Here is a 24,402-nt window from a genome sequence, read left to right on the forward strand (position 1 = left end):
AAGAGAGCCGCTTTGGACCAGATTATTGAGACAGAAAAGAGGAAGATTGAGGAGAAACTTATACTTATTGAAAATTCTTTGAAACAGTGTACTAACATCTACAGGATCTGTTGTAATATAGAAATTCTTACAACAAATGTAGATAAGAGGATAAAAGAGTTACAAGACAAGATTGCTACTATTGCTAATTCTTTTGATGGACTAACTTCACTGACAACATCTATTGATGGACAAATTTGGACTTTGGAGAATCAAATTTTTGCTTTTGAAAAAGAAAGAGACAAGATTATTCGGAGAGCAAGAAGTCTCAGAGGTTTGGTGAGTCCAAGATTGGATTCACTTGGTGTACATAAGAGGGAATGCATGGATATGCTTGTGAAGCCCACACCGACAGAAGTCACTGAGAAATAAACACTTGCACATTTACTAAGTGGACTTGTATCCATGTCTTAAACATTCAAAAATGGTTGGGATACCTATATACAGTTACTTGAGAAAGCTTATCCGTAAATCTTGAAATTGATCAAGCTCCAGTAAAGTAATATGTAATTATTCATTCTTTTGCACAGATTCTTAACAATTCTTTCAATTCTTTCACCAGTCTTTGGCATTGATGCCAAAGGGGGAGGATATGTATGTGAAAAATATGTATATAATCCTAGGGGAGGATATCAGACAGAGAGCATATTGCAAACATAGTTAATCAGCTCAGGGGGAGCATATTTCAGTTGAACCAGCAGGGAATCCATTTTTCACATGAGTGTTGCCATCAATGCCAAAGGGGGAGATTGTTGGCAATTGACACTCATTGGATTCATATGTTGTCATTGATGCCACAAGATTATGTAGAAGACATATACCAACAAATACCAACATTGGAGGCATATACCGACAGACACCGACATTGGAGTAATCAAGGTCATAACCGGCACTAACACTGGCATCCAACACTTTTGTGAAGCCGACATCAGTCTGGGATCCGAAAAGTTTTATTTAATCATTTTGTAATTATTGTATAGGGCCAACATTGAATATCTTTTGTAATGTATTGTAAGACGACATAAGGCATATTGTTTGTAAAGGGTATATAAGTTAGTCTATTAGGTCATTATGATATAGGTGTGTAGGACAAGGAAGTAGAACAGTGTGATGCGAAGGACATTTATATAGATCATTTGTATGAGAAAGTAATATCATGCAATGATCAGTAGATGGTTTGTAAAGCATTCTTGGAGAAAAGGAGATACTGGTAAAAGGGTTTAAGAACTGGTACAAAACATAGCTATAACTGGAACTCTTTTTGGCATAGTAGATGCATTTTGTGAGTTCACCATTGTTGTTTTATCTCAACAGAAGCTTGTAGTCAGTGAGACTCTTTTGTGTTGACTAGTGTGCCTTCCTGCATGTGCAGGCCCCCATACTATGTAATATCTTTCATATGGCCAGTGAATTGATATTGTGGGTCACAAATCCCACCGTGGTTTTTCCTCTTTAACGTTTTCCACGTATAAATTATGCGTGTTATGGTGTTCATTCATGTGGCTGGTTTATTTACTTCATGTTATATGTTTCTTCATTTACCGATTTATATGTGTATGTTGTAATAAGGTAAAATCTTATATTACCGACATAACATTGATTCACCCCTCCCCCCCCCCCCCGTCTCAGTGTTCTTGGATTCATTGTATTCCAACATAAGGGGCTTCACATTATTTCTTGTCTTCTTTTTCATTTGTCTCACAAGTGTTTCTTGCCATAGTTTAATTCTTGTTCATATGATTCAACCAACTAATTGCTCCCATAGTGTTATTTTAAGTTTCATAAGGTGGTGACAAACCTAGCTAATATCCTTATTAGATTATGGGTCAAATATAGTTCAATTACATGCTTGGATGTTGTATTTAAAGAAAACCTTATTTCATTTAGAATGTCTAGTCAACACAACCTACACATCTTCTAGTACAAATCAAAAGTCTAGAAACAATCTAGTGATGTCAAAACTATATTCACATTTTAGAGCATACATGTGTGATTACTTCTTGTCCTCAATCTTGTTCAACAAGTGTTGACTCATCAAAGTTATATGGTTCATCACAAAGGAGTAATTATCCCTACCATATGAAAACCAAGAAGCACGAGAACCCATTTGTATGAAAGAATAATTTGGATACTTCAAGATGAGCTAAAAAAGTGATTCTAAAAATTATCAAAGATCAAGTTTTCAATTCTTGTTCAAATGCATAGTTAAAAGATCAATTCCACGGTATAAGATATTCCAATGATGATTTTGTTTAATTAAGTTATTGATTTGTTAATTAATTATCACCTATGACATTGTAACATAATTGACAATAATTCTTGCTTAGTTCTATTGGATATATCTTCTTAAAATAGTTAATTTCATATGATTTGCAATTGTTTCTTAAAATATGATAATATATTAGTCCTACCCTATCCAAAAATATCCTCAATGCAAAAATGTGATAATTCTAAGTTGGCCTAAAGATGATTTTACTTTAAGATCTCTATATAAGGCATCTCTCCTGATTCATTTCATCGTCGCTCATTATCATCTTATCTCTATGTTATCACTCCAATTCAAGAGCAGATTCAAGTCTAACAAGCAACAAGCTAAAATAAGACATATTCTATTATGTTTCAATTATGATTTCATGATGAATTTTATGTGATTTACCATGTTATTACATCAACACATGGATAACTTATCCTAAGGATATTGCATCATTAATTGAAGGTATAATCAATTCAATCAACCATTTCAATTCAGATCTAGCTTATGCCCTCAAAAGGCACATGCTATATTTCTATTACATTTCAATTTCAATTAAAAGAGTTATTTCAAAACTTGGGGTTTGACTTAGGCAAACCCCTATCCACAACACATTTTCTCTTCTTTTTGTGTGTGTAGGTGATAGGTTCGGGAGCTATAAATATGGAATTAGGTAGAGTAGATAGAGACAATCAAATCCAAATTTGGTAGGCACAAAAAGTGGAGGACATATGTGTTCCGTACTCTAGTGTCTGACAAATTTCCTACACAAATTTTGCGGTTGATTCTAAGCAGCATTCTAGTTTCCAAATAATTGATTTCATTAGCATCCAACATTTTGGGGACAGGGTCACTTGAAGCTCTATTGTCCTAGGATAGATGTGCTCTGAGCTCCATTGTCCCAACATTATAGGTTCAATTTCTATTTACAGTTTCCATTTATCTTCTTCATTTTAGACCTGTACTTACAACTTCGTATCAAATTTGCAGTTGTTTGTTTATGTTAATTTATGTCAACTTTCCGCGATCATGAAACTGACCCTCACAAAAACAAAAAACTTTATGAATCTCAACACATTTGTTTAACAATCTCAAAAACTTTATAACAAAAAAAATACTATATAAAATCTAGCAAAATTGTGTCTACATCAAAAACTAAGTATATAAATTTATTATTTAAAAATTTTAAATAATTAATCTCAACACATTTTATCATTTTCAAATTTTATTCATAAATATTTGATATTAATAGTAATTAATTTATCCGAATAGAAAGGCAGATTTAATTCTTTTCAATAATAGTTACTATAAATAAAGTGATTAGTTCATTCCTCGAAAGGGGAACCAAATGGTGGCTAAGTCTGTTCTTTGAAATTATGGTAGATGTGAAAATAGTATTTAAGCAAACTTTTATAGAGTTCGAATCTTTGGAGTAGCTTTATAATGGAATGAGTCTTTAAAGTATGGTTTGTTTTTATTTAAAATTCATATTTATAAAGGAATTTTATATTTATATTTATATTTAATCAGAATTATAGGATGTAGTATTAATATTTTGTGACATTTGATAAATATAGATAGTTTTGGAGATTTTTTATAATAATATTTATATTTTTTAATAAAATTGATTGCAAGAAAAAATTCTCACCTAAAAAATTTATAAAATATAATAAATCATTTTAAATTGTTACATTATTTTAAAAAATTTCATAATCATAAGATAATAATCACTCACACAAATTGATTAGTTTGAATTTCAAGAATGCTCTTTCTTTAGCTATTTCTCTATTGGAGATGCCACATCCATAATGCATTAGATAGGGGAGGGGGCAAATTTTAATTGTTTTGATAGTAGTTGTTGATTTAATACCTATACTAGTTGATTTAATGTCCAATATTTTTTTTTGACAACATTGCACTAATAGTTGTGACTTTAATACCCATAATTGAATGAAATGTACCTTTGTAAAAAAGCAAGTGATCATGTGATGCCACATCAACTGTACAAGTATGGGAACTCCTTATGTACAACTATTGGTTTCACCTTTTTTTGGGCTGTTTTGGACACCTTTACAAAAAGCATACTGATGTGGCATCATATTTAATTATGTGGTCCTGAAACCTTAGTTATAAGTAAGGGACTTGCCAAGTAAGTTGCTGTAAAAAATTGAGTAATTTGAAATTTCCACACAAGATTTTGAGAAGCGCAAAGTTAGGCTACTCAACTACTGAATCCTTTCCCCTAATTCAAGGTAAACTATTATTTTGTTTTCTTCCAAACCTAATAAGTGCTGCCCAATTATTCAAGCCACAATAAAATAGATTTCCGAGTTATTATCAACCGTTTACATTATTAGGAATCTCAACCTTCCATGATGAGAACGTTTAAAAAATCTCCTGCCTATCACATACAATGATTGTTTCCAATGATTAAAAAAAATACAATGATTGTGTCTTGAGCATTCTGACCGATAGTAGCTCCTTCAACACAGTAAAATAGGGACAAAGGAGACTAAACAAAAACAATTTCAACCGATACTTAAAAAGGATTTCATATACTTTCAAAAACCTTTCTTGCAGCAGCTATGGTGAAATCTATATCCTGTTCACTGTGGGTTAAACTGGTAAAACCAGCTTCAAACTGTGAGGGAGCAAGGTATACGCCTTGTTCCAACATGCCTCTAAAATACCTTGCAAATTTGGCAGTGTCGCTCTTTTTAGCATCTTCAAAATTGTACACAGGCCCCTCTGTAAAGAAAATGCCAAACATTCCACTAATGTGTCCACCACAGACTTTGTGACCTGCATTCCTCCCAGCTTCAACCAGACCTCGTACTAAACGACCAGTTATTTTATCCAAGTACTCATAACAACCAGGTTGTTGCAACCTTTGAAGAGTGTGTATCCCTGCAGTCATTGCAAGTGGGTTTCCACTTAATGTTCCAGCCTGGTACATTGGGCCTGCAGGGGCTACCATCTCCATTATTTCCCTTCTGCCTCCATATGCCCCAACCGGAAGGCCTCCTCCAATGATCTTCCCAAGTGTTGTAAGATCTGGAGTGACACCAAAATACTCTTGGGCACCTCCATATGATATCCTGAAGCCTGTCATAACCTCATCAAAGACCAGAAGTGCTCCTTCTGCGTTTGTAAGCTCCCTCAGCCCCTCCAAAAACCCCTTTTTAGGAGCAATGAACCCTGAATTGCCTACCACAGGCTCAAGAATCACAGCAGCAATTTGTCCTTTGTGATCGTTGAACAGTTTCTCCACAGCCTGTATGTCATTGAAGGGTGCAGTAAGAGTCTCATATGTAGCAGCTTTTGGGACACCAGGGGAATCAGGTAGCCCAAGAGTTGCAACACCGCTGCCTGCTTTTACCAAGAAAGGGTCTGCATGACCATGGTAACAACCATCAAACTTAACTATCAGCTCTTTTCGAGTAAATGCCCGTGCCAAGCGTAACATGCCCATGCATGCTTCTGTTCCTGAATTGACAAATCTGACCATCTCTATGCTAGGAACTGCCTTTATAACCATCTCTGCTAGAATATTTTCTAAAATGCATGGGGCACCAAAGCTGGTTCCCTTCTTTAGGGTTTCAATCAGAGCAGCATTTACCTGCAAAGGGCATCACTAATATGAGAACAATGCCCATTTATAATGCTTTGTGCAAAAGGGAAAACTGATGCAGAAGATATTTTATTCCATTTCAATTTTATCAATTAGTCCTCACTCCATAGAATACCACCACAGACGTGAAAAGAAACATCCCATGATCTAATCCATACCTGACAGACCAAAATACCTATGAACAGAGATAAATGAGTTTAAAAGACATCTAGAAAACCTCCAAAAGTAAGTCTACTCACAAACAACTTTTGAGGGAGGTACTTCAGAATTCACAAAATACGGCTGGAAACAAAACAAAAAATCTAGTATAGCACTTATCTTGAAGAGCCCAAAAACCAAGTAACGTTTAGAGGCAAAGGAGAACATGTCAGATGGTAGCACAATATCAATCGATAATAATATTGCAACTCCAAGGTCATAACAGTACTGAATTGGTTAGTATAAAAGTAGATAGTATATATATATATATATATATATATATAGAGAGAGAGAGAGAGAGAGAGAGAGAGAGAGAGAGAGAGAGAGAGAGAGAGCAAGTTATAAGAGCAATGACTAGCATGCTAGTTAAAAACATTCTACACATCTATCATGAATGTGAAGTAGAGGAATATATAATCATAGATAATGAACAAAGAGATCTAAACTCTCAAATAGACTCCAAAAGATAAGGGAAAAATTGTTGAACAATGCACACAAGAAGAAAGCATATGAAGAATATAGAAATGACGGCTGGTATGGCTGAAAAACAAATTTATATCTATTTGTCATATTTGCAATGTAAAAGGCAATTATAATACAACCACCAGACTTAAACTCTCAAAAAAGAAAAAACAACAGGGCAGAATTCATCAGGATGCTAGAAACTTCTCAACTTTAGAAGTAACTGTTTATGTAGTAAGCCTCAGCAACATGACAGAGATGAGATGAGATGAGATGAGATGAGATGGAAACATATATTTAGGTACAAAGGATTTTGAGAATTGGGCAGCAAAGCTAGATAGATGATAAATAAAAGCCTAGAAAACTCAAATCCCTTGGTCGAGCAGAAGATGCATCCAATTAGAGTAAAAGGAACCAAAGCAAGAACAGAAGTGTGCCTTCACTTGTCCACTGATAAGAAACGAAATGGAAATACATAGGAGCATGATTGAAGACTGTCAACATCTTACAACAGAAACAATTCAAATAGGTAGAATCTGAGGTGCACCCTGGATGAATCCTAAAGAAATCAACTCAAACAAGCAAGCAACAGCTCTTGTTTCTAAAAGCTTGCCATATGCCAAGTTGGATGGTCTACATTCTCTTTTCAAGCATATTTATATCAATACAATCCATTGCTATATAGCAAAGTTGAAGATTTTGGTTCATTTCTTCTCACTTAAAAAAGAACCAGCTAGATTAAGAGCAATTATTCACCTTCTTGCAATCTCTTTTCTCTGGAAAATGCATTGCAAACCAGCTTATCAAATTCTTATTAGTTCAGATAACTTGGCATTTTTAGCAAGGATTTAGCAGAGCATGCTACTGCCAATAGAAAAGATGTTGATTCTTTGCCAATACTTGCAAAACCAGAGATGTTTGCTTTCCTCACCATTTGAAGGGAGTTCTGTCAAAGCCCACATTTTTATTCCATTCTTCCACTTAGAAATTAACAAAAGATGAATGATTCTGAAAAAATAAATAGATAAATAAATTTGAGCATGGGGAAGTGTTGACGTGTATTTTGTACACAGCCTAACACAGAATAAAATACCCAAGGGTACCTTATCCTCTCTTGAATAAAGTTTCCGAATGCTGAAGATATCGCGAAAAGGATCAATCGGAGAAACTTCAAGGTTCTTGTATGTAGGGTCTCTACGTGTGGATAAGCTCCAGTGGTATGATGTGATTTGCTGGAATCACAAGGGGACTTACATTTGATGCCTGAACTTCTGATTTGCTTCGAATATTGCTGGAACACAGGCTCTTGCTAGCTTAGATTTGAAAAAAAATGGAAAAAGGATGAGGGCGAAGAGAAGATCTAATCCTAATACTAAGAATGTAGGAGCAATGATTTGATTTTTGATGAAACTCTAACTAGGTCTTGTTTTGACATCAATGGACCATCTCCACAAGGCTAGTGCGATCTTCTAAGGGAAGCTTTATGATGTTCAAATCATCACCGCAGGCATAGACACCATCAAGTTGATGCATATCAATGAAGAAGCGACAAATTGAAATTGAGCTTAAGCTGAATGATTCCAGTTGACTACACAAGGCAAGTCTGCAATCAACAAACTGCTAGTAGTATGGATATACGAATTCCACCATTAATCAATCGCATTTCCTCCATTCATCTAATCATCTACCATCTAGGATTGAAGACTCAACAAGAAACCATGCAAATTGCAAGAAACGACACACTTCACCATTACTTCAATGAAAATGGAGTTTGTTTACAATCAATGGCAACAATTTCTTGCCTTGTCCTCCTATTCTACTCTAATTACTATTCTATCAATTTTTAACTACTCTCTATCTACTAACTGCTTTCTATTATTTACAACTCTCTCTAATTCTTTTACAAAATGAAATGTCAGGGCTTATATAGTGCCCACAATACAATTTGATGGCTTAGATCAATTCAAGATCAATGGCCAAGATTCAACAATGAAAACCCTAATTAGGGCTTGTTACAACCATTACATAACATTTAATGCTTGATCAATGATAAAATTGTATTGCTTGGACACATGTCCCCTCTAGAAAAATCGACCAATGGATAGCCGGGGTAGGTACATCGGAGTTTGTGCCACCTTCCATGAGTTAAGTACATTGAATCTGGACATGCTAAGGCGGACCTCACTGATTGGAGAAATGATGACTAGGACGCCACCTCATTTGACACTTGTAACTTGGTAGATATTCAACTTGATGTTGTTGAGAAGCTTGCTTTAATTAATTCATCTGGAACTATTTACTTCTTCAACGAGCCCTTGTTCTAACTCCTTGTGTCCTTGATGCGCAGGATGATGATGTACCTCGCCTTGGAACGCTTGATTGAAAGAGGTCACCCCTGTCCTTGCTTGATCGTCCCGGCGAAGACCGTCCTTGATCCGACTTGATTTTCCTTGATGAGATCTCCATTTGATGCCTACACAACATTTCAAAATTAGTAACATGATTTTGCAATGAATAGCATAGATTAAATTAATTTTAGGAAACCTCATGATAAGTCCTTGAATTATCATTTCCTAAAAAACGATTGGGCTACTGGAATTCAAAATTTCAAAATTCAAAATTTAAGCTATGACGATCAACGTTCAAAATCAAAACAATAAATCCATATCGCCATACCTCTCTTGAGAGCTAACACTAGAATGCAAAATGAGGAATTTGCCTAGGCAAAATTAACGTTAGAAGCCTTCAACGTGATCTTCAAGGATAAGGAACGTCCTCTTTATCAATTCGCCACCCTTGGAGTCTTTGATGTGTTCTTCAATGTCCTTGGCAAGTTCGCCTAACTTGAAACTCGAACTCCTTTGATAATGCTTGTGCCTTCCTATTGATAAGACTCGCACCTTGAACACAATTCGCACCTCCTCTTGAATGATAATTTCGCACTTCCTTTGTATACTCCGAATCGCATATGAAAAGATGATAAATGATGATGTGAAAATGAAATAAACTACTCCTCCTTTATAGGCGCTCACCTTCATATTGACCCTAGGCCGACTTTGGTGAATAAGGCAAATTTAAAATAAACTTAAAGGCCGACCTTTGTAAAATGAAACAAATTTTAAATCAAGCGCCCCATTTTTATTTATAATTAATTAATTTAATGCCTATAATTTTAAATAAACTCGATTTTTAAAAGGCAAAAATTAATTAATAAAGGCCCATGCGCTAATTTTAAATGCTATTTTAATTGAATTTTTTTTTGATTTTGTCGATTTTAGCATTTAAAATAAATTCAAAAAATGATTTAACGCCAAGAATTTTAAAAAAGGTGGAAAGATGCAAACCTAACGCTCTGGTCCCTGACTGAGGGACAGGAGCGAAATCTCAATTTGGTCTTGATTCTTGTGCTTTTGACGTTAAAACCTCCATCTCCACATTGAATTTGGCATTTTTGCTGGGAATTTCGAACTTGACTAACTTGATTTGGTGAATGAATGCCCTCTAAGGTGGATATCGCCCTGGTCCCTTGGTGAGGGACAGGAGCGAACTTCCATATCTAGCTCAAATTGGTAACATTTTGTCGTTCACTTCTTTTGTGTCACCTTCCAAATGACGTTTTAAACCTTTTGCAACTTTGCTTTGACATGATTTTCGAAGGAAAATGAATGATTTAGCTAATATCGCCCTGGTCCCTTGGTGAGGGACAGGAGCGATCTTGGTGTTTCTCCTTAATCTTGCTTGTTCAATCACCAATCTGCATTATATGGCAAGAAATGACGTTGTCCCTTCATTCCACTTTACTTCACTTGGCTTCTACGAGGCATATTTGATGTTTGGAGGATTATCGCCCTGGTCCCTTGGTGAGGGACAGGAGCGATCCTGAAGTTCTAGCCAAAATTTGCTATCTTCCAACCTTTGTTCTTTGTTCATTGCTTCCTAAATGATGTCCTTGATCTTGTGTATCCTTGCCTTGTCATGATTTTGAAGAAAAAGGAATGATCTTGTGCAAATCGCCCTGGTCCCTGACTGAGGGACACGAGCGATATAGGTCCCTTGGTTCAATTGATGACCCTTTGACGTTTGAAACCTTTACATATCGTTTTCTTAAGACACCTTTGATACTTTGCAACTTCGTATAATCCTGACTTGGCATGATTTTTGCATGAATTGGCAATTATGGTGAATATCGCTCTGGTCCCTGCCTGAGGGACATGAGCGAACTTCAATGTCCTGGGCTCATGCTTGCTTCCATCAACTTGTAATTACTTTCATAATGTAGAATGAGGTCCCTTTGATCCCCTTGGACACTTGATACTTGTTAAACCTTCAAAATCTAGGCCCTTATGAAAATTTCGCTCTGGTCCCTGACTGAGGGACAGGAGCGAACTTGGACACTTGATGTAATTCTTTCAATATTGGCGACCTTTGATACTTCGTTCTTCATTGAGACGCTTCAAAACGTCCTTGCCACCTTTCACCTTGACTTGGAGTGGTTTTAAACTTGGAGGAAAGGCACATAACTAAGATATCGCCCTGGTCCCTGGCTGAGGGACAGGAGCGAATTTGTACTTGTAGGCTCCATCACATTTTGCCAACTTCAAAATTTATCTTCAACGGATTCGTAATGTATCTTTTCATTCATCCATGGCTTGGAATTCATTGTAACTTGGCAAGAAATTTGTCTAAGGTAAAAATCGCTCTGGTCCCTGACTAAGGGACAGGAGCGCCCAGGCTAATATAGGTCCCATTTGGTGTCTTGCAATCTTCAATTTTGTCTTCAACGAATCCGTAACACCGTCTTTGCTTGCCTCAACCCTAAACTTGCTTGATCTTTGCCTAAAACATGCCTTATAAGGAATTTCGCTCTGGTCCCTGACTGAGGGACAGGAGCGATTTTGCATTTTGGTCCACTTTTCTTCATGTTTGTGTCTTCAAATTATATTCAACTGGTAAAATGCACTTCCTTGGACCTCTTCAAATCGTCAAGTTGTTAAAATCCTGCAAGGACAAAGCAATATTTGATTTTGAGCTCCGGTCCTTCACTGAAGGACAGGAGCGATTTTGACTCCTGGGGCATTTCCGTGTTCGTGAAATTCTTCAATTTATATTCAACGGAAAGATCACGCCTTTCTTTACCATTTCTACTTGAAAAATCATCTTGATCCTGCAGAGACAGTAAGATTTTTGAAAACGAGCTCCGGTCCTTCACTGAGGGACAGGAGCGATTTTGCTCTTACAGGCCAAAATATCATGATTTCACAAGTTTAACCACTTCACAAGGCAAAAAAAAATCATTTCCGATGCCCGGGATCAAATATCAAAAAACTCAAAATTTGGTCAAACATACTCAATTGGACAAAATTCACAATTTCATCATTCACACTTAGACAAATTTAGGACTATGCATTCAAAATTCCAATTGAAAATAGACCATTCTGGCGAATTCACTTTATTCAAAATTGCATCCTACGAAAGGAAGCTCAAAAAGCTCTCAAGACTGACTGGATTCTGGCCTGAAAACGCCAAAATGAAAAAACTCTAAAGCTTGACCCTAATCCAGACAACTGACAAACTAAACCAAAACCCTAAAAAGCAAAGCGAAAACGAGCAAAACGAGCAAAAACATGGGTCGCCATTTGCAATGGGGCGATGTGTGAAAACGTCACAACAGGAAGTAGAATGATTGTTACCCTACTTGTTGGCAGCCTAGACATACTCACTTTGATTTACCTCCACATAGACATTTGTTATATCATGTGATTTTATCATAATTCTACTCTAATGTATTGAGGTCATGTATCTGACCCCATTGAGGCAAAGGTTCACCCACCCTATTGATTCAGTCCCATCAGCGGAGGAAGAGGCTTCAGAGGCAGCAGAGACATTTGACACACCCTTATGCAAGCTGCCTGGCAGCCCCGCTTAACAATTAGTTTCCACATTGTTATTTGTGATTGGTATACATCTATTACTAAGAGTATTTGATATATTTGGCTTTAAACTCAATTACGTGTTCTTGTTCATGTTAGCCAAGACTCCAAGTGTAGTTGTCAATCTGTTACCTTTGGGGTCTCACTGATAAATAGCAAAATCAGAGCAAACATATGTCAAAGGGGAGGTATTCATATCAAAAGTTGCACAACAACATATACCACGATGGATTTTGGTAACAAGCAGAATTGATTCATGGATTAAACATTGTAAGTGCAGCACAGGTGTAGCAGTGACTTGAAAAGTGACAAGGTAGGAATGACATGTCATGAGATTTCTCAACTTACAAGTAAGATAGAGTTAATAGATGAGATCTAATCATGGGGATCACAATCACACAGTAAGGACAACTAAAAAGGAAAAAGTTAACTTACTTTGTAAGGTAAAGTTAGTTTTTTACGTCACTTCTAGGGTACACACCAAATTGGTGTATGAGACTCCACTCATAGAAGCCTACAAGACAAATATTTTGTCATTTACCTTGTAGACTGCTAAAACTAAACCTAAATACCATAGTACCCTCTAGATTTGACCCTATGCCTCCTCTATGCTGTACACAAGGCTTCGCCATTAGGGCCACTCAGGCTTTACAGTATAATAATAATCAGATTCACAGTAAGGAATCACTAGAGGCAATGATTCATATAAGGCAGTAATGACAAGGATAGAAACTGCAATATCTAGCAATACCAAGCCCTTGCAAGAGATCTGTTTAAATTCATCTTTTCGTTGGAGAATAAGTTCGTCATTTCCATGTAACAAAATTTTAATGCAACTTCATTAGGAGGATTTGAGCTTAGATTTGTAGAACTTGGGGAAATGAATTTAACGTGTTTAAGGTGAAACTGATTATAAAATTCAACCATGTTATACGGCATGAAATTCTATAGAATTTGTGAGAGGTGAAAATTTCTAATGGTGTAACTCTCAAAAGTAGAAGTCTCAATCAATGGTCAGCAAAGCCAATGGTTTAAATCAACAAGATAAATCAGGGAAGGAAACCCACTCAGTACATATCTTTTCATCATCATGATTGCTAATCTCTTAAGGCTACTTCAGAAATAATAAGAAAGGAGAAATTGTGAGCTCCCGGATGTGAATGGAGGAAAAAGGTATACTTGATGCCAGTTGCAAATGATACTATTCTTTTTTCAACCTTTTTAGTACAAGAATAACAAATCTCAAAGTTATCAAACTGCCACAATGATCAAGCTAAAAACTCACTATGATTTTTTTGTAAAGTCAATCAGTTAAGGAAGAAAAAAATCTTTAAATTTCTGAACTGCAAAGAAGAGATATTCTTCATATAAATTTCAACAATATATCAAAAGCATAGAGCAAGTACATGGGAAAAAACTAAATGACAAACTGAAAAAAAACAAATGGAGAAACAAAGTGGCATAAAACAGCAGGTAGAACCCAGTTTATTAAAAAATTCCTATAGTAATCCCAATCTATATCATGAATCTCCTAACACTACCAAATAAAATAGCAAATGGACAAATAAGAGGCTTAAAACAGTGGGCAGAACCCATTCGAAGTCCTACAATAGTCCCAATCTATATCATGAATCTCCTAACACTACCAAATAACATTGAAGAAGATATCCATTCCATACAATGGCTATGCCTTTTGCAACAGACTAAGACAATTCCAACATTCACTGGTCTCACGGCAATAGATCACACAAGAGAAACCAAAAGGGACAGCTGAATATAAGAGACCTTTGTCTCTTCGACCAAGCCAGGACACTCTTCTCTCATCTGAAAACCTACTTAGCAAAAATCCACCATCATAAGTACTGAACAAATGGTATCACCAATCCGACAAACTTAGATCCAGTCTATCCTCTCTCACAAAGCATCTCAAAAAAGCAATAAAAATCTCCGGCAAGGTCAACTGCCAAAACATTAACAATAGACAATATTAAAAAAGCAACTGAATTCTGAAATTAGAATGAGCATCCAAAAATCGCTAAAGAAGAGTTGAATGGAATAAACAATCAGCTTCTCCTCCACAAACTAAACTACATCAGATAATTAAGTTATTTTTTCTCCTTTGAGAAACACCCACTGGGATCACAAAATGATCTTAACTACTAGGACACAATTTCCTAATATTGTGTCCATACATATTAGGGAAACTAACTGTATTCCTCCAGTACCTCTCATACATCAAGTCTCCATGTGAGCATCGAATCATGAGAAGCCTTCTTCCCTGACTAGTGCTGGTGCTTTCTTGCAAGACTGTCACCTTTATCACTTATACATACACCTAATTGACTGCATATGTTTACTTTCAAGTTTTCAACCTTCATCAACTTCCTGTGATTATGAAAATCATTAGTATTCCATACGTTTTTTGCTACCTTGTTATGATTGATATCAATCATCTAGATCCATTATAAGATTTCTGGGCTCCTGCTATCTTATGGTCTACCTGCTGAGAAAAGTTACGTTATGGTACTGGTAACTCTTAGTTGTTCCTATTTTATTTCTACGATTTATGGGTGGTGTCAAGTTATTCCATATTTGTTCGATCACCTGCCACTAGATGACACCCTCCAATCTCAGCGCCTGATTTATGGGCTTAAGTATTCTTTTTCCTAAGCTCCTGTTGTCAACACCAAGTTATGTATTCTTATGACCATTGCGTTCCTTCTCTGTTGCCTATTGAGTTTCATGCAAATTAGACCTTTGCACAACATAACAAACTACTGGTTAAACTACGTTCTTCAACATCTCCATATTTTGATTTTATGGCTCAATCTTTGCTGCTTCATTCTTCCAAATTTAATGGCATTTCAATTCTACCTAAACCTTCATTCCTCATTTCCACAACTCACAGACTACTTTTCTATTTTGCAGGTAGAAAACCCCATAAATTATTCAATGGTCTAATTTTTGCAATCTTATCCTTGACATTTTGGTGCGATTTCATGGCATTTCAAAACTTCTGTGCCAAGCCTTCTTCCAATATCCTAGCAAAGATAACCAACCAAATGACACCATCTACATTGCAGAATAAAAAGATTCTATTTGTTCTGCTTTTACATATCATAATTCTGTAACAAGGGGAACTCCTTGCATCATCAAAAATTGGCATTTGCATCTTTGCAGCATCCCAAATACATGTGCCTTGTGCACCTTTGCACCCATAGATTAACTCTTCCTTGTTATGTTGTCCTCCTTGACCACTCAATACAACTAAACCACCATTCTTCCCTACATGTCACAAATTCTTTCTCAACCTAAAAAGTATCCACAATGCCATAATCATCTAGCTATTCGTCGGTATGTTTGTTTTCCATATCAATGATGCTAGGGAAAATCCATACCTTCCTCCTCAGTTCATGTAAAATCATAAATCAACACCAACTTAATTATGTATTATTATGACCATTGCATTCCTTCTCTGTTGCATATCAAGTTCCTGGCACTTTCGCCCTTTGTGCGACTTTAAAAACTATCAGTTAACCTATCTTTTTTAACATATCCATATTTTTTATTTATGGATTAACCTTTGCTGCTTTCCTCTTATGAATTTCATGGCATCTCACTTCTGCCAAAACCTAAACCTACTTATGTTTCATGGCTAGAAAACCCCATAGTCTAATTTTTTTTTCTCATCCTTGTGACTGTAATATGGTTTCACAACATTCAGAACCTCCATGACAAGGTTTCTTCCAATATCCCAGCAAAGGTGGTCTACCCAGCAACACCGTGCATATTGCAGAATACAAAGATGACATCTGTTCCACTTTTCCAGCATCATACTTCTGCAACAAGAGGAATTCCTTGCATCAATTCAATTTGCAGTTACATCTTTGCAGCATCCCAAATATATATATGCCTTGTGCACCTTTGCATCCACATCTTAACTCTTCCTTATTATGATGTCCTCCTTGGCCATTCAATAAACACAAACAACCATTCATCCCTACAACATGTCCAATTCCTCTCTTCACCTAAAATGAATCCATCTTCAAAACATTTTCTATTGCACTTGGTTCTCAAACTCTTCTGCGTACAAATGCCTCTACAACACAACAATCATCTAGCCATCTATTGGCATACTTTTTTCCATATCAATGATAATAGTAAAATTCTGCATTTTCCTTTTCAGTGGAAAATCATAAATCAACAGTAACTTAGTTATGTGTTCTTATGACCATTGCATTCCTTCTCTGTTGCCTATTAAGTATTAACCCTTTGTGCAACTTACCAAACTATTGGTTAACCTACCTTCTTAAATCTCTCTATATGGACTTGAAGTTTTAAATCTTGCTACTTCTTACAAATTTCATGGTGATTCTACCTAAAACTTCATTTCTCATTTCGACAACCCACAACCTATTTGTATTTTGTCATTTGTGAACCCCATAAATAGTCTAATTTTTGCCAGTCTCATCCTTGTGACTTTCATGTAGTTTCACCACATTTCAAAACCTTTGTACCAAACTTTCTTCCAATATCCCAGAAAAGGTGGTCAACCCAACAACACCATATACATTATACATAACTGGATACAAAGATTGGATTTATTCCGCTTTTACAGCATCATCTATAACAAGGGGATTTCCTTGCATCATTTCAATTTGACATTTGTACGGCATCCCAAATACCAATGCCTTGTGCATCTTCGCAACCATATCTTAACTCTTTATTTGTTATGTTGCCCCCTTTGATCACTCAGTACACCCAAACCATCATTGATCCCTACAACAGGCCTAACTTCTCTCTTAACCTAAAATAAATGTCTTTAGTACTTTTTCCACATCAGACCCTTCTATGTTCAAATGCCTCTGCAAGGCAATAATCATCATGCTGTCCATTGGGATACTTGTTTTTCATATCAATAATTGTAATGAAATTACACATCTTCCTCCTTATGGGAAAATCATAAATCCATCCCACCAAATACGATTCAATATTTGTATACTAATAATAAATATATTATTGATCAATTTATCCACCACAATGCACTCCCTAGAGCTTTGTCTTCATGTCACTTTTTGGGACACTATTAGAGAGATCACGTGTAATGCCCATATGACAGATGGTCAGTAAGGTAAACAGTACTCAAAATGTTTTTCCAGAAAAGAGAAGTTTTATTTTAATAGGTTTTGTGGGCAAGATATAAAGAAATGAGAAAAAATATCCTACAAACTCACATGTGACAATTCTCCTCCTCAACTTGAGCAATGATCTACATCCCTGTATTCAAACCTAGAACAAGCAACAATCCAAGATGCATTATCCTATCTGCTATGGTGTGAGCAACCCAAGTCTAACATTATGTACCATATTAGAGCATGCATAGCACTACTCTTTCTTCACCAACCACTAGATTACTACAAAGTATGAGAAAAATATTATAAACATTGGGAATTTCCATTGTGTACTTATAGCTTCCACCATCCACCAGTTATAGTTAGTTTCAGTCAATCATCCTTTGTAATATGGTACATGATTCAACCATGACTGTTGTATCTGGATGCCCCTAATTGACCCTAGGCCTCTCAGCCAGCTACTGGCAAGTTTTATTTTCCTTATAATTTACCATAGTTTTTAAGTAACTACTCAAAACCACTGATAAGTATCACAATTTTCTTAATGCGTCTTATAACAGCTTTACTTTAAAAAACATTCATTTTCTAACTGATATATGTTCAGCAACACAATATGCACTATGAGACTCTGTATAAGAGATTAGAAAACAAGGCATTAAATTTTTTCTAATGATTGATAAAAAACTGGAACCTAGTTGAAAAAATTAATTAGAACACTTATCATTAGCTTCAAAGTTTAGCAGCCACAGTGCCTCTATTTGTAATGTTCCCTTTAGTTCCAACTTCTGTGCTTTTTTTTATTATTGACTTCACCTAGCAAGAGGTCTAGCTCCATGGTCTAATAAATGCATTAACAATTTATAACACAAGTAATTAACCCCAGAAATGTGACTTTGGAAGCATGTGGAAGTATTTCTGAGTGTAACGAGAAAAACTTTACTATAATAAATATCAGTGCATAATTGTAAATCAGAGTTTTGTTCATAGTGACACAATTTGGATATCACCAATTTCATAGTTCTACTTTTTTCTTGGAGTTTCACTGTGCAAGGATACAAATTAAAAGAAAAAACTGCAGTTCTCACAAAGAGTACCTTTTCATCTGCATGACCAATGATCGCTGGACCCCAAGTGCCAACATAATCAATATATTCATTTCCATCAATATCCCATGCATGTGAACCTTTCACAGAATCAAAAACAATTGGTTGCCCACCAACTGATTTAAAAGCCCTCACTGGGGAGTTTACACCACCTGGCATCAAATCCTGAAAAAACACAATACCAAGTTAAACTAAAATTAAAAATAGTAAATAGTATCAACAAAGATCGTTATTTAATATATGCATATGAAATAATTGGAATGGTGAGGACAAAATGTAAAAAACGATGACATGAAACACCAAGTTATATTGAAAAGAAAGGAGTAGGAATAAAACTTCTTAAATTATAGAAATTAATAACTTCCCAAGATATTTGGCATCCTCTTGATTGGAATGACTAACATTGAACAATCAAAACAAAGCAACTATCATGCTAGTAGGTTTTGAAAATACATTACTGATTTTTTTGAAGTGTCATTCTGTTAAACTTGATGATCAAAATTCTGTACAAAGTTATGTCTAAAGTCTTAACATTGTTTCCAATAAAAGTAATGCACAGATAATAAAGTTGTGAATGCAACAAAAAACATTACACAGTGGCATCCAGATAAATGATATTATGTGTGGCTTTGAACGTTAAAATCTTTAATTATGGAGAAGTTTCCACCAAAAAAGTTTAATCTTCTTGGGAATTGTTGAAAAATTTGCAGTTTTCCAGTCTATGTGCATTAGTTAATGGAAAGAAACCTTCCAACTTTCAATTTTTCAATGTGGCGATACAAGTAAGGACAAAATGATTCCAGAGCCCAATAAAAACGTGGACTTCACATTTTCAGAGTAGAAGTTTCCCAGAGTTTGAAAAACAATAGGCCATCTAGATCACAGGGACAAGCTCAAGACTTTGCATCCAATAGTTTCCAAGCTTGCAATTTCCTACCTTTCTTACATCTTGTTGTTAAACAGCTTTGTCACTGCAGATTTTACTATGACTCTTCCAACCGGCAGTGACAAATGTTCCAACAGTTCCTTTGCATTTAAGAGGGGCAGCTCTCTCGTATGGTGAGGGTTTTTTTAAGTTTTTGAGTACTTTTAACCTGAAAGTACAAAAAGGAGAAAAGACAAATCTAAAGGAAAATAAATCACAGAAACCCCAATGGTAGACACACAAATACCAACCAAGATTTCAGAACTGATAACAAAATACAAGGGGGTTTTACCAGAAAATATGTTTAGATATACAACGATGACAAAAGAAAGATAACGAATCTCAAAATATGAGGAAATAAATGGGATTTCCAATTTAATGTCCAAGAAATCAATAATGGTAACTCAAAAATACATTCAAAACATACTAACCAAATGTTTTCTTTATTATCTTTGTGAAATTATACAATCTCAAAAACCCTTTTGTATGGAGTACCAAACCAAAAGTTTCCAAAAGTTTCTTCTCAAAAATTTCCCCCTCTAAAAGATCTCTTTTACATTCAAAAAAGCAATGTATTTACAGGCTTCACAAGATAACTACCTATTAATTACTTCCTAACAATATTTTTGAAAGACGGTGATTCTTGAAAATAACAAACCTTATTTGGTTAAGATTTCCATCACATTTCCAGAAATAAGGCCCATTTTCTAACATTTGGTTACAATAAGTCACATAAATCACTTTCATAAAGGTAACTAGAAATTTGCAACTTTGGAAGAAAGACAAGTTATCAGTTTTTCTATAGTAGGCACTATGTCTTCTCTCGATCCATGAGTTGCCCATTCCTCAACAACTTAGCCATCAAAGAAACGCAGTCCAACTGCACCTCCTAGGCATCCTTTCCTTCAATGAACGTAACATTTTCCTGAATAATGAGGCTTGTATAAGGCATGATCAATTTTTGTGTACTCATCTTCATTGCGACCTTGTATATCTCATCAACCATCTTTGGAAGAATACTTGTCATTCTAAAATATCTTGTATGTTGCTCACACTTGCTAAAAATCCCTTTGAAATGGTATGAAATGAGAAAAGTTGGACATCTTTGCTTGATGAACGTGCACATCCCCATAGCTCAACATTCTTGAGAGAAAACTCTGGATTATGTGCCAAGCCTAAACTGCCAAAAATGTCACAAAGTCCACCTTTTCCATTCAACAAGTCCCCATAAATGCATAATGCAAAATTGCTACCTCTTAATAAAAACACCGAAGTGTCCATTTGAAAAGCAATTTGAGGGCAACAAATGTTTTGCCTTGTCTTCTCACTTTTCTCCATTATTTGGATAGACCACAGAGGATACATATATATTATCAATAGAACTAAAACATAACCATGCTATAACTTGAATGTCCTCTTCATCAAACTGCTCAATAGAAGTCTGGACTTCTACTTTATTTCACATAGCTCAAAAGCCAGCCCTTCTCAGCTCCATTGATCACCCCCGCTTCACCAATGAAGTAAGATGCACCTTTAGTCTGCTTTGGTCATATTAAGTTAGGATTTTGCAAGATTTTTCCATAGTAAAAACACTTAATGTTTATTGCCAAGCTTGGCATGCATGATAATAAGGGACTTACAAGCATTATGATCTTTTCTTCATGAAAATCATGTTCTCTGTATCTTTCAATGCATCATATACTTCCTTAACAAACCTCTGTTTGATATAAATGGTTGACAGACTACTATATATGAACCAATTATATTTGAATCTGCCATTGACTTTTCAATTCATTTAATATTTTCTTCGCACTATTAATGTCTAAAAGGTCAGCACCATTGTTCATCCAAATTTCTTCCATAAATCATATGACCAAGGGGCACAAATTGGTCAACAGGCACATTCTGTTGCTGAAATTCCTAGTTCATCATAGAGCTTCCTCTGGGCAGTATTTTTGACCCCTAAACTGTCCTCAATGAGCTTTAGGCTCATGGTTAAAGGATGACTACAACAAGTATTTGTCCGTACTAAAGGGAATGTCACCTTTGTGGCAGAACGTTGCTGAAGGAGCAATTTATTTTTTGTATTAAACAAAAAGACACTGAAAGCTCTATGCAATAAGTCATTTGACTCTGTTTTCTCCATAACTTTCCAAATTCATATCTTCCAAACTAATTTTAGCATTTCTCACATCAATACATATCAACCCAAATGGATCTTTTGAAACATTATCTTTTGTTTGTTCTAGGCTTGATTTTTTTTATAATTCATATCAAATATGCATCTTGGAAACTGTGTTTTAGTTTCATGAGCCTCGCATATGTATCTAGACTTAGAGTGACCTGCACTTGCTTTGCTGTAGCTATCATCAAATCAAGAATGGAAAATGACTTTAGAAGCAGTTTGTTAGATTCATATTTATTCTTGAGTATTTCCACTATTTTCAACTCTAATTTCATCTCTACGATGTCTTTTTTGGACTGGCTTATCTTTTCTGCAAATTGACCATCCTCCAAAACTTGAGGATATACAAACAAGTCTTCTTCTTTTACATACCATATTTTTCCTTGTAGGAACAATCTTCAAGTCTATAACCCTTTTGTTTATCATTGAAACATTATGTCGAACTGTTCCTATGTGTTGCAATGATTCCACCTAAGCTGCAGCCTTTGTGGCATTTCGTCAAACAGGTCAAGTGCTTTGTATGTATCCCAAACAATGGCTCTAATGCTCGCACCCTCCAAACCATTGTGTCTTCTACAAATTGATTGTTGGGAAGTAATTAAATAATTTTTTGCAAGCATTACTGGTATTTCTTCTTTGACAATGAACTGCTATTGGTAGCTGGTAAAGAATTTTCATTTCCACTTGGCACATTAATATGTTTCTCTTCCAAGCTGCTGTTCTTGTTCTGTTGATCAGATACAGTCTCTAAAGCCTGCAATGACTTACCCAAATGTGTCTCATTCTGTTATGCTTTGGTATTACACCTGTAAAGTGCATTTGGTTGAAAGTTTCGAAAGCCTCCTCAACAAATTCATTATGCGCAAACCCTGCAGTCTTGGCATTCCATGAGATGACATCATTTTTTTGGGCATTTTACTCAAATGGTGAAGGTGCCTTGTCTGAGCTTATACACTTTGCATGCATGTTTGCCATGGCAGCTATTACAACTTTCACGCCAACCATGCATACATTTTAATAGTTGCTAATGATTTTTCAATGAATCATTTTATGCTTAGCTTATTTCAAAGAAGCCACCACCTATTTCTTAGACCTGCAATCTTTATGGCGTTATATTAAACCCTTTGCATGCCTTGTCACTGCTTCAATATTTTACCTGCAGGTCTATGTGAGCCTTTGTAACAATAACATTTGGCAAAAAACCATTTTCCATTATGCTTTGATAGATGTCCAGACCTTGTTCATGTGCTCATGGCACTACAAGAAACCATGCCTCTTTGAGGTTTTCTATCAAACAATTCACACCTTCCTATGCTTCCATATTTTGCATGTGTGCCTAACAGAGCATTTACAACTATAACATTTGACAAATATTCCTCTAATATTTATGCTTTGATGACTAAGTGGTTATTCCTATAACGTGTAACAAATATTTCACACATTTTAAGTGGATCAACCGGGATGACTACGTGGTTGCAAATCCATGACATGAGCAAAGGAGAAATAAAACCAAGTGAATTGTGAACATTTTAAGTCACGATACCATTCTAAAAGCACAAACATAGTACCAATAGTAATGTGCAACCAGCTGAAGAAAGGATTACGTCTAAGTGAGACTCGCATTTTCTCAATGGCATTACCACTTAAAAGTAGCTACTTGACTACCAATCCATCCAAAACCACAACCAACAAAGAGATTCAAGTGATAAGTTCTAAATAGCACATTTTATGTGGTATTGCCACTTCAAAAACGTGATAAGGATAGTTATGATGGCAGGAAGCATGACGAGCAACTTTAAGTGAAAAATATACGTCAAACCACATTTTTAAGGTGGCAAAGGCTCCCTAAAGTGTGACTATAATGCGACAAGGGATAAAAAGCACAACAGGATAGAAACATAAATCACATAAGTGAAAACTGCCATTTTTCATGTGGCGATGCCACTTAAAAACATGACGATGCTGCTTGTGATTGCTAAAAAGTGTGACCAGTTGATTAAGTTGCCTAAAGTCAGCTTAAATGCCAAGTTAGAAGATTTAAAACAAAAAGTAACCAATCATGGTACCACCTTGTTCTATTTGGCCTATGTTAAGATTAAAGCAAATGTGTAATGTGAGAAGGAGCCTATTTTGAACAGTTTTTAGTCTTTTGTTTCCTCTTTGCAAGGATAGAGATTAGAGGTACTCTAAAAGCAGTTTTAAAACATTATTTTATTATTATGTTTGCCTAGAAGCTTCCCTTTGATGATTTATAATAAGTTTCTTGAGGTCATAAAATAAGACGAGAACATATGTCAAGCTTATGCTATTAAAAATTTTCATTCAAGTAGCAAAGTTAAAATTTTGTGTTATAATTGTGCAAGTTTGGCAAGAAAAATAATAAATAAGGTCCTTGTTTAACTTTGTGTAGCATTGATCTTCCACCAAATAGAGTAGCTTTGGATGCTTCAAAGTTGTTGCTTGCTTTGAATCTTGTTCTTCATTAATTGCTATTACAACTGTTGTGTTTCTTGTTCAATGCGTTGATGTGTACCCATTGATCTCTC

The 24,402-nt window shown here is 35.6% G+C and overlaps 1 protein-coding gene across 1 annotated transcript in view; it reads right to left on the bottom strand.

Moving 5' to 3' along the window:
- Nucleotides 1-4,589: 4,589 nt before the first annotated feature.
- Nucleotides 4,590-24,402, bottom strand: part of LOC131071515 (glutamate-1-semialdehyde 2,1-aminomutase, chloroplastic) — a 29,284-nt gene continuing 9,471 nt past the window's right edge. The window contains exons 2-3 of the mRNA XM_058007407.2: nt 18,738-18,911; nt 4,590-5,909 (exon numbers count right to left, since the gene is read on the bottom strand). Coding sequence (XP_057863390.2) covers nt 4,842-5,909; nt 18,738-18,911 — 1,242 coding nt within the window. The 3' untranslated portion in view covers nt 4,590-4,841. The remainder of the gene's footprint in view (nt 5,910-18,737; nt 18,912-24,402) is intronic.

This window comes from Cryptomeria japonica, chromosome 9 (assembly GCF_030272615.1).
Source record: "Cryptomeria japonica chromosome 9, Sugi_1.0, whole genome shotgun sequence".
Lineage (NCBI taxonomy): Eukaryota > Viridiplantae > Streptophyta > Pinopsida > Cupressales > Cupressaceae > Cryptomeria > Cryptomeria japonica.